Here is a 12,754-nt window from a genome sequence, read left to right as displayed (position 1 = left end):
CGGATAAATGCAACGTATTGCATTTTGGTAAAACAAACAGGGGCAAGATTTATACAATTAATGGTGCGGCCTTGGGTACTGTTGTAGAACAGACACCCACAAGTTCAGGTGCATAAATCTTTGAAGTTTGCATCACATGTAGACAGGGTGTTTACAAAGGCATTTAGTATCATCATCCAGATAATTGACTATAGGAGTCAGGACATCATGTTGAAGTTGAGCAGGTTGTCGAAGAAGCCTCTTCTAGATTACTGTGTCCAGGTCTGATTGCCCTGTTACAGGAAGGATAACTTTAAGTTGGACAAGGTGTAAAAAAGATTTACCAGGATATTGTCAATAATATCGTTGAGTTATATGGAGGCTGGATAGGTTGAGTCTTTTTCCACTGGAGTACAGGAGGTTGAGCGGTGGCCTAATTGAGGTTTATAAAATCATTAGGAATATAGATAAGGTGAATGGAAAAATGTTTTTCATTTGTTTCCAAAAATGTTTCCATTTTTTATGATGCCTTACCATCTTTCAATAACTTTGGCAGAAGATGTCTTCTCCTGGCGCAAGCCCAGCAATGAGTGTGCTTCCAACAGCCCAAAACAGCAGTATAGGCCTGACACCCAAAAGGACAGTCTCATCCAGGAGGGACAAAATTGGTTTGGAGTTGCGTGCTTGTCTCATCATGGAAGTCTTATTTGGGGGCTTCCAGGTATTGACGTGACGGTCTAGTCTCGGCACAAATGTCTCATCTTTGCTACGGAGGCGGCTTCTTTGTCTTCTGATGATGCAGCATGGAGGTCTAGTCGCGGCATAGTGAGGCGGTCTGACACCAGCATGGTGTTCTCAGCCTGCCCCGCAGGGCAGTTTCGGCCTGATTTTCCAGCATACCTTGAACCCAGGAGTCGTCAATTTAACAGTGATGCACTTTTACTTTAGTTTTGTTATCGTGACTTATATGGTGACTCAGAAAACTTTTCAGTTTTTTTTTTAAATACACAAGACAATAAATTGCTATTCTATTTCCCTGGAGGGGAAACTTCAAAACTAGGGTGCATTTTTTGAGGCGGGAGGAGAAAGATTTAAAAAAGACCAAAGGACAATTTTTTTTTGTTTTTTTTAAACACGGTGGTTCATGTGTGGAATGAACTCCCAGAGGAAGTTGTGGATGTGATCACAGTTACAATGTTTAAAAGACATTTGGATAAGTACATGAATAAGAGACATTTGGAGGGATATGGGCCAAGCACAGGTAGGTGGGACCAGTTTAGTTTAGGCTTATGGTCGGCATGGACTAATCGAACTGAAGGGTCTATCTTCAGCATCTAAATTTCTTCGTAGGTAAGGGTACATGTAACCTGGCATATTTGACTTAGTTTTCAAATTTCTGGCCTCTACCTGAAATCACTATAACACAGTAGCAACTTTAAAGACAGTCTTCATACAGCATCTGAATGGCAAAGAAGTTATTACATGAAACAAGCTTCTGTTTTGTGAGTGCACAAAGTTTTACAAACAAAATTTCCTATATTGCAAGAATTCTTCACCATTAGAACATTCTGGATTTTAAAAAAAAATCAAGTATTTTATGTCTCCTTTATTTTTGATGGGGTGGTGGCTCATAATACATTTACACAATGACTTCTGCCAAAAAATCTTTGGAAGACTTTTTAAAAACAGCATGTTTTCATAAAATGCTCGCGTTGGAGAGTCACAAAAATTGAGATATTTTATTGCCTTGATTAAAGCGCAACTATTTCTTCATACAGAAGTTTTATTCTATGGTGACTGGTCTCTGTATAAACGCAACTGGAAATTACACGTTGTGCAAGTACTCAAGGAGACATTACATTAGATCTAAATAGATAACAGGTCAGCATAACACAAAGATCTAGATTCAAATTGAAAGATTGAATCCAATCTGAAAATGTGATCATATTAAATATTAGCTTCATACGAATGAATTGCAGTCAAGCCTCCTCAGTTGTATTATTATAATAATGCATCTTAACAGAAGACAACATAATCAAATTGTGAACTATTTATTTGCGACTAATTATGTTAAATACATAACTTGTATTTTTTTGCCAGCAAGTTAACTTCAGAAACATAACACCAATATTTACACAAAGGAATGTTACATTAAGATATGTTAAGGCGCAAATTCTTTTGGCTTTGTTTTGGATACAATAGTAATAGCAAAAGTTATGCATTTTTTTTTAAAATGAGAAATCATGATTAGCTACAATGTTTTACAAAAATATGGTGCAAGTTGACAATTATTTTATTCAACATTTTCAAGTTCTGAAATGGATGTGTTAATTTACACAGTTGTAACTATTTAAATTTACATATAAAGGTCAACCTTTTAAGATTGAAAATTAAAAAGCTTCACAAATGGAGGTTCTAAGCAACAGTTTTGAAGGTCTGCAGTATCAAGTTAGTTTGGTGGATTAACCGATTGGCGCTGATGAACACATTAATTGCCCTGTTTAAAAACAAAAACAATTGTTTCACTCCATGATTTGCCCTAATCTTAACCCAAGTACAAGACACAAAAATACAAAATATACACTTAACCTTCTACTCAAATTGCTCAAATAAGGCCAATGTATTGGGAAATGCAAGAGCAGACTATTTTAATCAATAAAATTTACACAGCCAGGAAGGAGAGATCACATCCAGAGTGAGATCCAGCCTAAGTGAGTATATAGTTCAGGGACTCGACTGGCAACGTTGGGGGGAGCTTAGTGCAGAGAGGAAGAGGTGCTTTTTAAACGTGCTGTTTTGGCTGATAGTTTGTCAGTTTTGTAAAAAAAAAAGGAAAAACTGGAACCCAGCATCAGGATCCCAGCAGAAAATAATGATATCACAGGTAAGCTACAGGTTCATTGGTTGGTGACAGTTACTAATTTGACAATTGAAGGCAATTAAGGGAAATATTTACAGGTTACAAACTAAAAGACTAATAGGAATTTTTTAGAAATCAGATTAAGAACCAAGTAAAATAAAGATACAGAACAAGCAATGTGTTGTACGTGCATGATGTGGGAACTGGAGGATCATATTGTGTTTCTAGTGACCATGTGTGGCAAGCGTTGGTTGCTTGAAGATCTCGGACTCAGATTTGATGAGCTGGAGCCTGAGCTTCGAACACAGACATCAGAGAGAATTACGTGAATGCTGTGTTTCAGGAGATAGTCACATTCCTTAGAAAAGTGGCCTCGAATTCAGTCAGTGGTCAGGAACAGGAGGGTGTGACTACCAGCAAGGCAGGTAGAGGGATCCAGGAGGTAATGCTAAAGGTGCCTCAGCCTTTCAGCTTGTCTAACAGATTTGCAACTCTTGCTGCCTGTGTGCAGGAGAGTGGGGGCTATAGGGAGGATGACTAAACTGACAAAGCACCATGATATAGGAAGCCAATCAAGTATGTGGAGAAAAATGTAGTTGTAATCGAGGTTAGTATAGTTTGGGGAATAGATACTGATCTGTGTCCAGGATTGATAGCCCTGAAGGCTACATTGCCTGCCTGGTGTACAGATTCAGGATATCTCATTTGGGCTGCAGGCAAAGTTGGAGCAGTAGGAAGAATAGAAGTGTAGACTATTTTCCAAATAGGGAAACGCTTCAGAAATCTGAAGCACAAAAGGGACTTGGGAGTCTTAGTTAAGGATTCTCTAAAGGTTAACATACAGGTTCAGTTGACAGTTAGGAAGGCAAATGGAATATAAGCATTCCATTTCAAGTGGGTGAAAATACAACAGTAGGCATGTTTTGCTGAGGCTGAATAAGGCTCTGGTCAGACCCACACTTGGAACACTGAGCAGTTTCAAAGTGAACAGACAATGGTTTAGAACGGAGATTGGGTGGAATTTCTTCAGCCAAAGGGAGGCTAACCTGTGGAATTCACTGCCGCAGACGGCCATGGAGGCCAGGACATTAAGCGTGTTTAAGACAGAGGTATACAGGTTCTTGTTTTGTAAAGGGATCAAAGGTAATGGGGAGAAGGTAGGATAATGGGATTGAGAAACATATCAGCCATGATCAAATGACGGAGCAGATCTGATGGGCCAAATGGCCTAGTTTTGCTCCTATATCTGATCGTCTTTTAATTTTCAAAACTCTTAACTGGAACAGTGTAGAACTGGCAACATTACCCAACCTGGAATGCGATGAACTATCTCCAAGTTATAGTTACATAATATCGATTAATGTTGATTTTATTAACAGAAACAAACCTTCTTGTGAAATACAAACGTCACTTATTCTAAAGGCAGCCAAATTGATGTTTCCTATCAATTATTTTCATTTTTACTTAAATATTTAAAACTATTGCAGCAACAGCAAACTAAATTTAAGCTGATAGTACAAATGTAAAAGCAATACAAATGCTCATCTTACTGTAATACTTACTTTCCATCTTTAAAGTAGGTTTTTAAAGTGTCACTGAAGCTTTTGGAGTATTTGACAAATTCTTTCTTTTGGTGATCAAGCGCCTAAAAGTGACAAAATTTAATTTAATCAAGTTTTAAAGGTTTACACATAAGCTTCAAAAAAGCATCTTGTTTGTTTAGCCATCCAAATAAGCCGTCACTGGCTGTGAATTAATGGATGCATTTCTTCAAAATATTATGTGCGGATGCTACACATCCATGAAATGCACAATGTTACAGATCAACCAGAGTTACATCATTAAAAAATGGTAATGAGTCAGCAGTTTATCAAAAGTATTTCATATTCAATTAACATTTTGTGATGAATCGATATAATTTTCACAAGCAGAGATGTTAGAAATTTCACATTAACAAGGACTTGAAAGAAACAGTGACAAGTGAAATAGTGATAATACAGCTTGATAGCTTGATATCTCAGGAACAGCTTGAACCTAGAAGCTTCAAGCACTTTTCACCAGAATAATACACTGGAAATGGATGTAGTCCTTGAACAGTTCTCACACTATAAAACTTATCAACTGGTTTAATTGACAATATTTATATTGTGGGGTCTCTGGGCATTTTTTATGTAATACTTACTCTGCGGTTCTGGTACTGGTATTTTTTGAAAACATTGTTCACAGTGTCAAGAAGCTCCTTTATTGCACTGGCAATATCCCTGCAAAGAAAAAAAGCTGGAGAAATTAATAAACTTAACAAGTGCCATAAAAACTGAGAGAACTGCAGATGCTGTAAATTAGAAACAAAAATAGAAATCGCTGGGAAGACCTAATTGCCATGTTTCACTTGGGCAGGACAATGAAGGTGAGAATGGGAGGACCCTGGGATGCACCGAGGGTTTGAGGGACCTTGTTGTTCAAGTCCAACTTTCCCTTAAGGATCAAGGTGGGGTCGATAAAGTAGCTAACGTGACATATGAGATACTTGCCTTTATTTTCTGAAATGAGCTTAATAGCAGGGAGGTTAGGTTATAAAAAGCTGGTTAAACTTTAGCTAGATTATTATATGCAGTTCTGGAATCCACATAATAGATTAGAGGTGACTGCACTAGATGGGATACAGAGGAAATTTATCAGAATACTATCTGAGATGGAGAATTTTAGTTGCGATGGGAATTGGGTAGACTGGACTTTGCTTCATTGGATCAGAAAACACAGATGGGGGACCATGATTGAGATGTATGAAATTGGGAGAGGCATGGCCAGAGTAGATAGGAATAAACCTTTTCCCCTGGTGGAGGGATGAATGGCCAAGAGCTGGAGATTTGAAGGTAAAGGGTAGGAGGGTTAGAGGGGATGAAAGGAAAGCTTTTTCACCCAGAGGTGGTGGGAACTCGAGAACTCACTACCTGCAAGGTTGGTAAAGGGTAGAAACCCTCACAACATTTAAGCAGCATTTAGATATACTAGCGATACTTAGGCATACAAAATTGTGGACCAGATGCTGGAAAATGGGATTAGAACAATGAGGTGGTTGTTTTTAACCAGAGCAGTAGGAGGGCTTTTTACTGTGCTGTGGACTAGAGTCCAAGCTAAGTTAGGTAAACCATGTACTGTCAAGCTTCAAAGTGCAGCTAACTGCTTTGAAATTAGATATTGGCTACTTTCAAACAGAATATCAAATTAGCAGCTCCTCATAACTTTGAAGAAGACCATAAGATGTAGGAGCAGAAGCAGCCATTCAAGCCCACTCAATTTGCTCCACTATTCCACAAGATCATGGCGGATCTGATGATCCTCAATTCCACCTTCCTGCCTTTTACTCAAACCATTGATTCCTTTACTGATTTAAAAAAAACCTATCAGTCTCTGAATAAACTTAATGACCCATTCTACAACCCTCTGCAGTAAAAGAATTCCACTGAATCAAAATCCTCATAAGAAATTCCTCATCGGTCTTAAATGGGCAAACAAATTTGACTACTTGATCTCTACGAGCACTTAGTGTGAAGCATGCCTACAGAAATAAATGTATGTTTACATGTCATAATCTATAGCAACCTATTTAAAAATAAATTTGGGTTGAGTTGCATTGAGAATCTTAAGAAAATTGTTCATGAGATGTGGGCATCACTGACTAGACCAGCATGCACCGCCCAGTTCTCAAGTGCCCTTGAAGTGAGTGGTTAGCTGCCTTCTTAAACTACTTGGGTAGGTTCTTAGGGACAATGGACACCCAGTGTTGTTAAGAAGGGAGTTGTAGGGTTTTGTCCCAACAACAATGAGAGAACAGTTATAATACTTCCAAGTCAGTATGCTGACAAACATGGAGGGGAACTTGTGCATAGTAGTGTTCCCACACATATGTTATATTTATCCTTCAAGATGATAGAGGCTACAGGTATTGAAGGCTTGGGAGAGTTATTACAGTGCACTTTAAGATGGTACACACAATTGCCAATCTGTGTCAATGAAGGGAGTGTGCTGAGAGTGGTGGATGCTGAAAGGGGGCTTCTTTGTCCTGGATGGCGTAAAGTTGAGTATTGCTGAAGCTGCACTTATCCAGGCAAATACAGTACATTCCATCAGACATCTGACATGTATAAAAGGAGGCACTGTAGAATTCTTAGAATTTGACTGGAACATAAGCAGTCATGAAAAAAATAAAGTTTATGAAGCTCTCTTCTACTATTCTAGCTCACCCAAACCCAAACATACAACAGCATTTTGAACACCTCAATTAGACTCTACTACTTTTTAATTACTATCTGAGTAGGGTAAAGGGGAGTGATTTTAAGTAATTGACTTAGACTGGTGGAAAACAGGAACCAAGTTCCACACGGATTAGTGCTGGGGTCTCGAGTTTTCAAGAGAAAACCCCAAATTGCTGGAAAAACTCAGCAGGTCTAGTAGCATCTACGGAGATAAAGCAGAGTTAACATTTCAGGTCTGGTGACCCTTCTTCAGAAGATGATTTTTCAACCTCCACAGAAATGATTTGGATTCAATATTTGGAAGTACCTTTCCAAAATTTGTGGATGACAGCACCTTTGAGGGGTATAGCCAATGCAAAGTAAAAAAAAAAAGAGTTGAACAAAATACACGACATCAACACATTTGTGGAACAGAACTGTAAAATGACAAGGGTACTTCCTTTAAAAAGTTGAGGTGATACATTTAGTTAGGTGCTGGAAGGAAAAACCAGATACTCTGCGAAAAATAAGAGTCTGAAAGGATTGGAATCAGAGGAAACAGGTTATTAAAATGTACCAACTCAATAAGGCCACTATAAATGAAAAGCTATTGTGGTACATTTCTACAGAAATACAACTGGAAAACAGAAGTTGTTAAATTCACAACGTTGAAAGAGAACTTTATTACATGGAATACTCTGCACAATTGCGGTCCCTAAATTAAAAAAAAAACCAGATCGGTACCAGAGAAGGGACAAAAACAGACTAAAAGCTTAACGCCAGAACTGAGAGATCATAACCATCATTTAAAGAACTGAACAGTTTCAAATGGGAACAGTGCCTGATACAGATCACAAAGGAGTTGGTAAAGTAGACAAAAGATAGCTTCATTCATGAGGGAATCTAAAACTAGGATTCACAAATGCAACAGTCATGAGTCGACCCAATCAAGGAATTAGAGGAACTTCTTTGCTATAGTGTTTGGATTGTGGGATTTAGTACTGCTGGTAGTTGTCAATGAGGCAAATTTCATAGATGTCTTTCAGGTGAAGCTAAGGAGGTACACTAAGGGGAAATTTGCAGAGAATATGTTGACTGGCGAGATAAATTAGAATGGGAAATGAAAATATAATACATGCAGGGAAGCTTGATTTCAAATTTGGCAGGTTTGTTACACATTCACAATACCTACTTGATTGTCTGAAGAAATCTGACCCTATCATTGATCTCATCAGGAATTTTGCTGAGAATGTGTTTCAGTGCTCGTGCTTTTTCATTTAGCTCCCGGAATTCTGGTTCCTGTCTGTCAATCATGTACTCTATGAAAACAAAATAATGAGAAAGAAAATCAGCTTTCAAGAAAAATGACCCTAATAGAATTGATAGTTTTAATTTATATATTTCCGAACATGTCTCTGGCACTTCAGTGAAATGAGACATCTTCAGCACAGTACAAAAGTTTAAATTAGGCCTTTAATTATATAATGCTTATGTATAATCATAGCATCCTCAAGCCGCTCTTGTGTTTTGTTTAGTGTCATGCCAGGTTTGTTAGCTAATTTAATATCATTGATGAGAATATAAAATAAACTTCCTTCATTCAGCATGTCGATAGCTGGGAATACCCAATGAGAAAAGGTTGTGCACTAATTGCCAGCGACAATGAATATTAAGTCACATTGTGACATCTGCTTAAAATGTAAAAGCCAACGTCGGACTATCAAAGCAACTTCTGAACTTGTACTTGTATTTTAAGGGTTAAAGACAGGACCTGTTCAAGGGAATTCCAATTGAGGCTTTGATGCCAAAATAATCCTTATTTGGCAACAGACTGTAACGCTATGGGGGAGGGGGTGGGAACAAGTAAAATAAATTATTCAAAAAGGGAATTATGCAGGAAGGAACTGGGATTAGTTATACTTTACTGCAAGAATTTACAAAACACAATGAATACTAGAGGCTAGCTTCAGGTAAATTTAAAGAAGGAAATTATAAACAAACTTGCAAAATCTACAAGAATCAAGTGAAGCTGGAAATTACCAACATTGGTGAATGTAGTATTTTAAAAAAAACAGAAAAGGCAACATTAAATAATAAAAGTGCCTTAATCGTTTGCATGGTGTATTTGAAACTACATCCAAAGTTCCAATCTGGTGTTTCTGCCACTCTCAAAAGCACAAGAAATAACATACTCAAGCTCAAACTCGAAAGATGAAACATTCGGATTATTGCTGTATCCAATTAAATACAAAAACTGTCAAACAATGAAGATACCCAAATCAATGCCCAAATAGAAACTCCATTTTAATTTAATATAGATCAGAATTCTTAAATACTTCGAATAATAAATTCTTCAGCTTTAAGAGCTCTTAACAGCATTGTGCGTGTTGGGTGTGGGATGCGACGCCACGTCACATCAGCTTTCGTGCATTCCAGTATTATTCGAAGTTTTGTATCATCTATTGTCTCCAACTCCAGTAGGTTGGGAAGCCAGGTCTCAGTTCAATAAATTGGTCTACTGTGCTAAACCTAATTAAGCAAAAGTAGTAGACAGAGAGACATCTTTATCTACTTCACAGTTTTAAAATGAATATTGAAGTATAGTGCATCATCAGTGCATTATATGCAGCATACAACAATTCTGCAACAACTCAAGACATCAACAAATTGAACTCTTTGGTGTTCTTACAAGGAAGACAGAAGAACTGCCAGTGCAAATTCATCACCTGACTCAGTACAATGTGGATCACACTGCAGTCATAGCATTTTATCTTTGCATATGGCATTGATCTGGGAATGCAAAGTGCCCAAATGGAAAGTACCCTGTTAACCTGCTCTACTATCTGATACCGTTTAAACTTTTTAAACTTTAATATAACAAATCTGATGGAACTGCAAGATGGATTTTGACTAAATTGTCAGCTATGTTCAGGATATTTCTGCTCCTTACTTCCAATACTCAATACATTGTGGATTAACTGATTATATTTAACTTACAGCACAACTAATGAAACAAAATACATTTTTGTGGCATTTTACTACGCCACCATGTTTAAAATAATTTAACTAAAATATTCAGTACAATAATTCAACAAGGTGATATGATAGCAGAGCAGGTAACATGATACTTTACATTCAAGTACTTTCAATTCTCAGTTATTAAAGTTGAATGCAAAATAAATTTCTCGACTCTTTTCCATACAAATAATGCAATAAATATTTCTATAAATCTTTAACAAAATAAAGTTCCCAAGATACTAGGCAATCAGCTGTTCGCACTAGGAAAGGACATCAGCACAGGAAACAAAGTTTGATCAAGTTGCAAGTTTAAGAAATGTCTTAAAGGAAGAGAGATAATGAAATTTAGTGCTGGAATTTCACAGTTTAAGGCTTAGATGGACAAGACATTGCTTTCAGTAGTTGGAACGAGTGTAGTAGGACATGCATCAGGAACTAGAAAGTGGAACTAAGCAGAGATCAGAAAGGCTTGTTGGGCAGGAGGAGAGTAAAGCAGCTTTTGTTAGATTGTTAGCTAGTTGTCAATATACACATAGAATTTGAGAGTTTTCTGTTATAGGCTTAGGAGTTTCATCTTTACAATCCAACATCACACAGAGGCCATGGTCAGCCTGAGCCTAAAGTTGAATTTTAATTTGTGGATGAATTGTTTAAATAACAAATTGAAATCTTTAGTCATAACTGGAGAATTCAATTCCAAACTCGGTACTTTCGGTCACGTAACACTTGCTATGGTCACGCATGAATTAGTCATTTGTAAACTCTACTGTACTCAAGGAAAATTTGTTTTGAACAAGTGTTTCTTCCATGCAAAGCAAATTTGAGGGCAGAATGTTTACATCAGATAACAGCTCTTAAAAGAATGCAAGAGCCTTATAACCAGCCCTATTCTAAACTGGCTTCTGTAATAATATTCAGTGGCATGAGCAGATGAAACTTGACAAAATACTAATACTTTACATCTTCCTTTGTTTGCACTTCATGACGCAGCTGTACAGTATTTGAGATTAAATGAACAGCCTTAAATGTATTGGTTCAATGAAGAAACTAAATTTAATGTTCTTACAGATTCAAAGGAGAACTGTCAAGAAGATGCAGGCATGTGCTAAAGACACTGAAGTTTGGTAAAGGGTATTTTTGTTACTTGCTACATTTAGTTGACATGAAAACATGGAGTCATACCTTCAACATCATCACTGGCCATGCGCAGTAATGATTCAGTGAAATTAACATCCACACTCTTTTTTTCCAGAATTTTGGTTATGATGTCCTGGGTGAGACCAGGGTTCTCTTTTTCTGCCTAAATCAAAGAAAGAGAGATCATCAATGCACCAAGTGATTATGAACATGTACTATATTCCATCCAATCCAATTACACTTGAGCTAGAGTTTTGGAGCACAAAATGATTATTATTTTTTAAATTGCCTATGGATGATCTGTAAAATTACATAAGATCATACAAGGACAGGCAAAGTCAACAAAGTTTAATATAGTTGGCTATAATAAATATACTTGGCTATATTAAATTATGTTAAATTAGTCCAAAATTAAACAGTTTAACATACAGTCTTTGTTTATAAAATACTTTATACAGAATTAACAGATGAATTATTTACATGAGAACTGAAGGTCAGATTTAGCCACAAAGTTCAGGCATTCCATTAAATTGACATAACTTGGGTTATAATGAATTTTGATTTATTGACAACTAACATAAGAACAGCTGCATCACATGGGAGTTTACTTTATGACTTTTGCAAAAAAAAAAGCTCAAGGACAGCAATTACAGGCTAGACTTGAATATATCTATCCAGTTTTTCCAAAAGAGTTTGCTTCAAGAGCCAAAATGTCTTTACCTTTTCAAAAAAAAGACTTCATTATGTTTTACATACTTGTCAAATACAGATGTGAAAGAGCACTGTATAAATTATCAACATGTGCCTTGTGTTTAAAAAAAAGCATTTTAAAAGTTGCAATATAATCAGAGGTCACAGTAGATTGGATTGATCTCTGTGCTATTCCCAAGACAATTAGCATAGAAAAGCAAGCAAAAAAACTCAACTGTACTTGGATTCTTCTTGCCATGGGAACTGAATAAGGCTTTGTTTCTCTACATACCATGTGGATATATTATCGCTACAAAAACAAATGGCATTCAATTAAATACGCCCAAGTTAATCCAGTTTTTAAAATCTGATCTGTAGGCCCCAGTTCTCTGGTCTCAAAGTCCTAATGTATAAATAAGTTCAGCTACTTGCTGAATCAGGACAATGAATACAACAGCAATGATAGAGAGTCTGATATTAAAGCCACAATTACTTTTAAATACAAAGTGTGATAGTGTTTCAGGACACTACCAAAATCTGTTCAAGTAAAACATTTTAATCTTCTGACAAAAATTGGAAGACTGAAACAAACTAATTTTAATTGGAAAATGAAAACGTGAGCATGCAAAAATAAGTCTGAAATGACTATAACTCAAAGTGAAAGAAATGGTAGGCAGATTTTTAAAGTTAATTTGTGGGATCATATAGAATTATAATATAATATTGGGTTCTTCATCATTATGCACTCAGGGGAGTGGTTATTGCCAACTATTTTCTTCAGTCATACTTGTTTCCCCATCAAAAAAATGCACTTACCTGTTAATTTCATATTAGG

The 12,754-nt window shown here is 36.7% G+C and overlaps 1 protein-coding gene across 3 annotated transcripts in view; it reads right to left on the bottom strand.

Moving 5' to 3' along the window:
* Positions 1 to 2,014: 2,014 nt before the first annotated feature.
* The window catches only part of pdcd10a (programmed cell death 10a), a 28,251-nt gene continuing 17,511 nt past the window's right edge, over positions 2,015 to 12,754 (bottom strand). For all 3 annotated transcript variants that reach the window (XM_072572677.1, XM_072572678.1, XM_072572680.1), the window contains exons 4-8: positions 11,275 to 11,392; positions 8,267 to 8,393; positions 5,022 to 5,100; positions 4,402 to 4,484; positions 2,015 to 2,476 (exon numbers count right to left, since the gene is read on the bottom strand). In XM_072572677.1, the coding sequence (XP_072428778.1) occupies positions 2,395 to 2,476; positions 4,402 to 4,484; positions 5,022 to 5,100; positions 8,267 to 8,393; positions 11,275 to 11,392 (489 nt within the window). In that variant the 3' untranslated portion in view covers positions 2,015 to 2,394. The remainder of the gene's footprint in view (positions 2,477 to 4,401; positions 4,485 to 5,021; positions 5,101 to 8,266; positions 8,394 to 11,274; positions 11,393 to 12,754) is intronic.

This window comes from Chiloscyllium punctatum, chromosome 6, assembly GCF_047496795.1.
Source record: "Chiloscyllium punctatum isolate Juve2018m chromosome 6, sChiPun1.3, whole genome shotgun sequence".
In the NCBI taxonomy this organism is placed as follows: Eukaryota; Metazoa; Chordata; class Chondrichthyes; order Orectolobiformes; family Hemiscylliidae; genus Chiloscyllium; species Chiloscyllium punctatum.
This window is presented reverse-complemented; position numbering and strand designations above follow the sequence as displayed.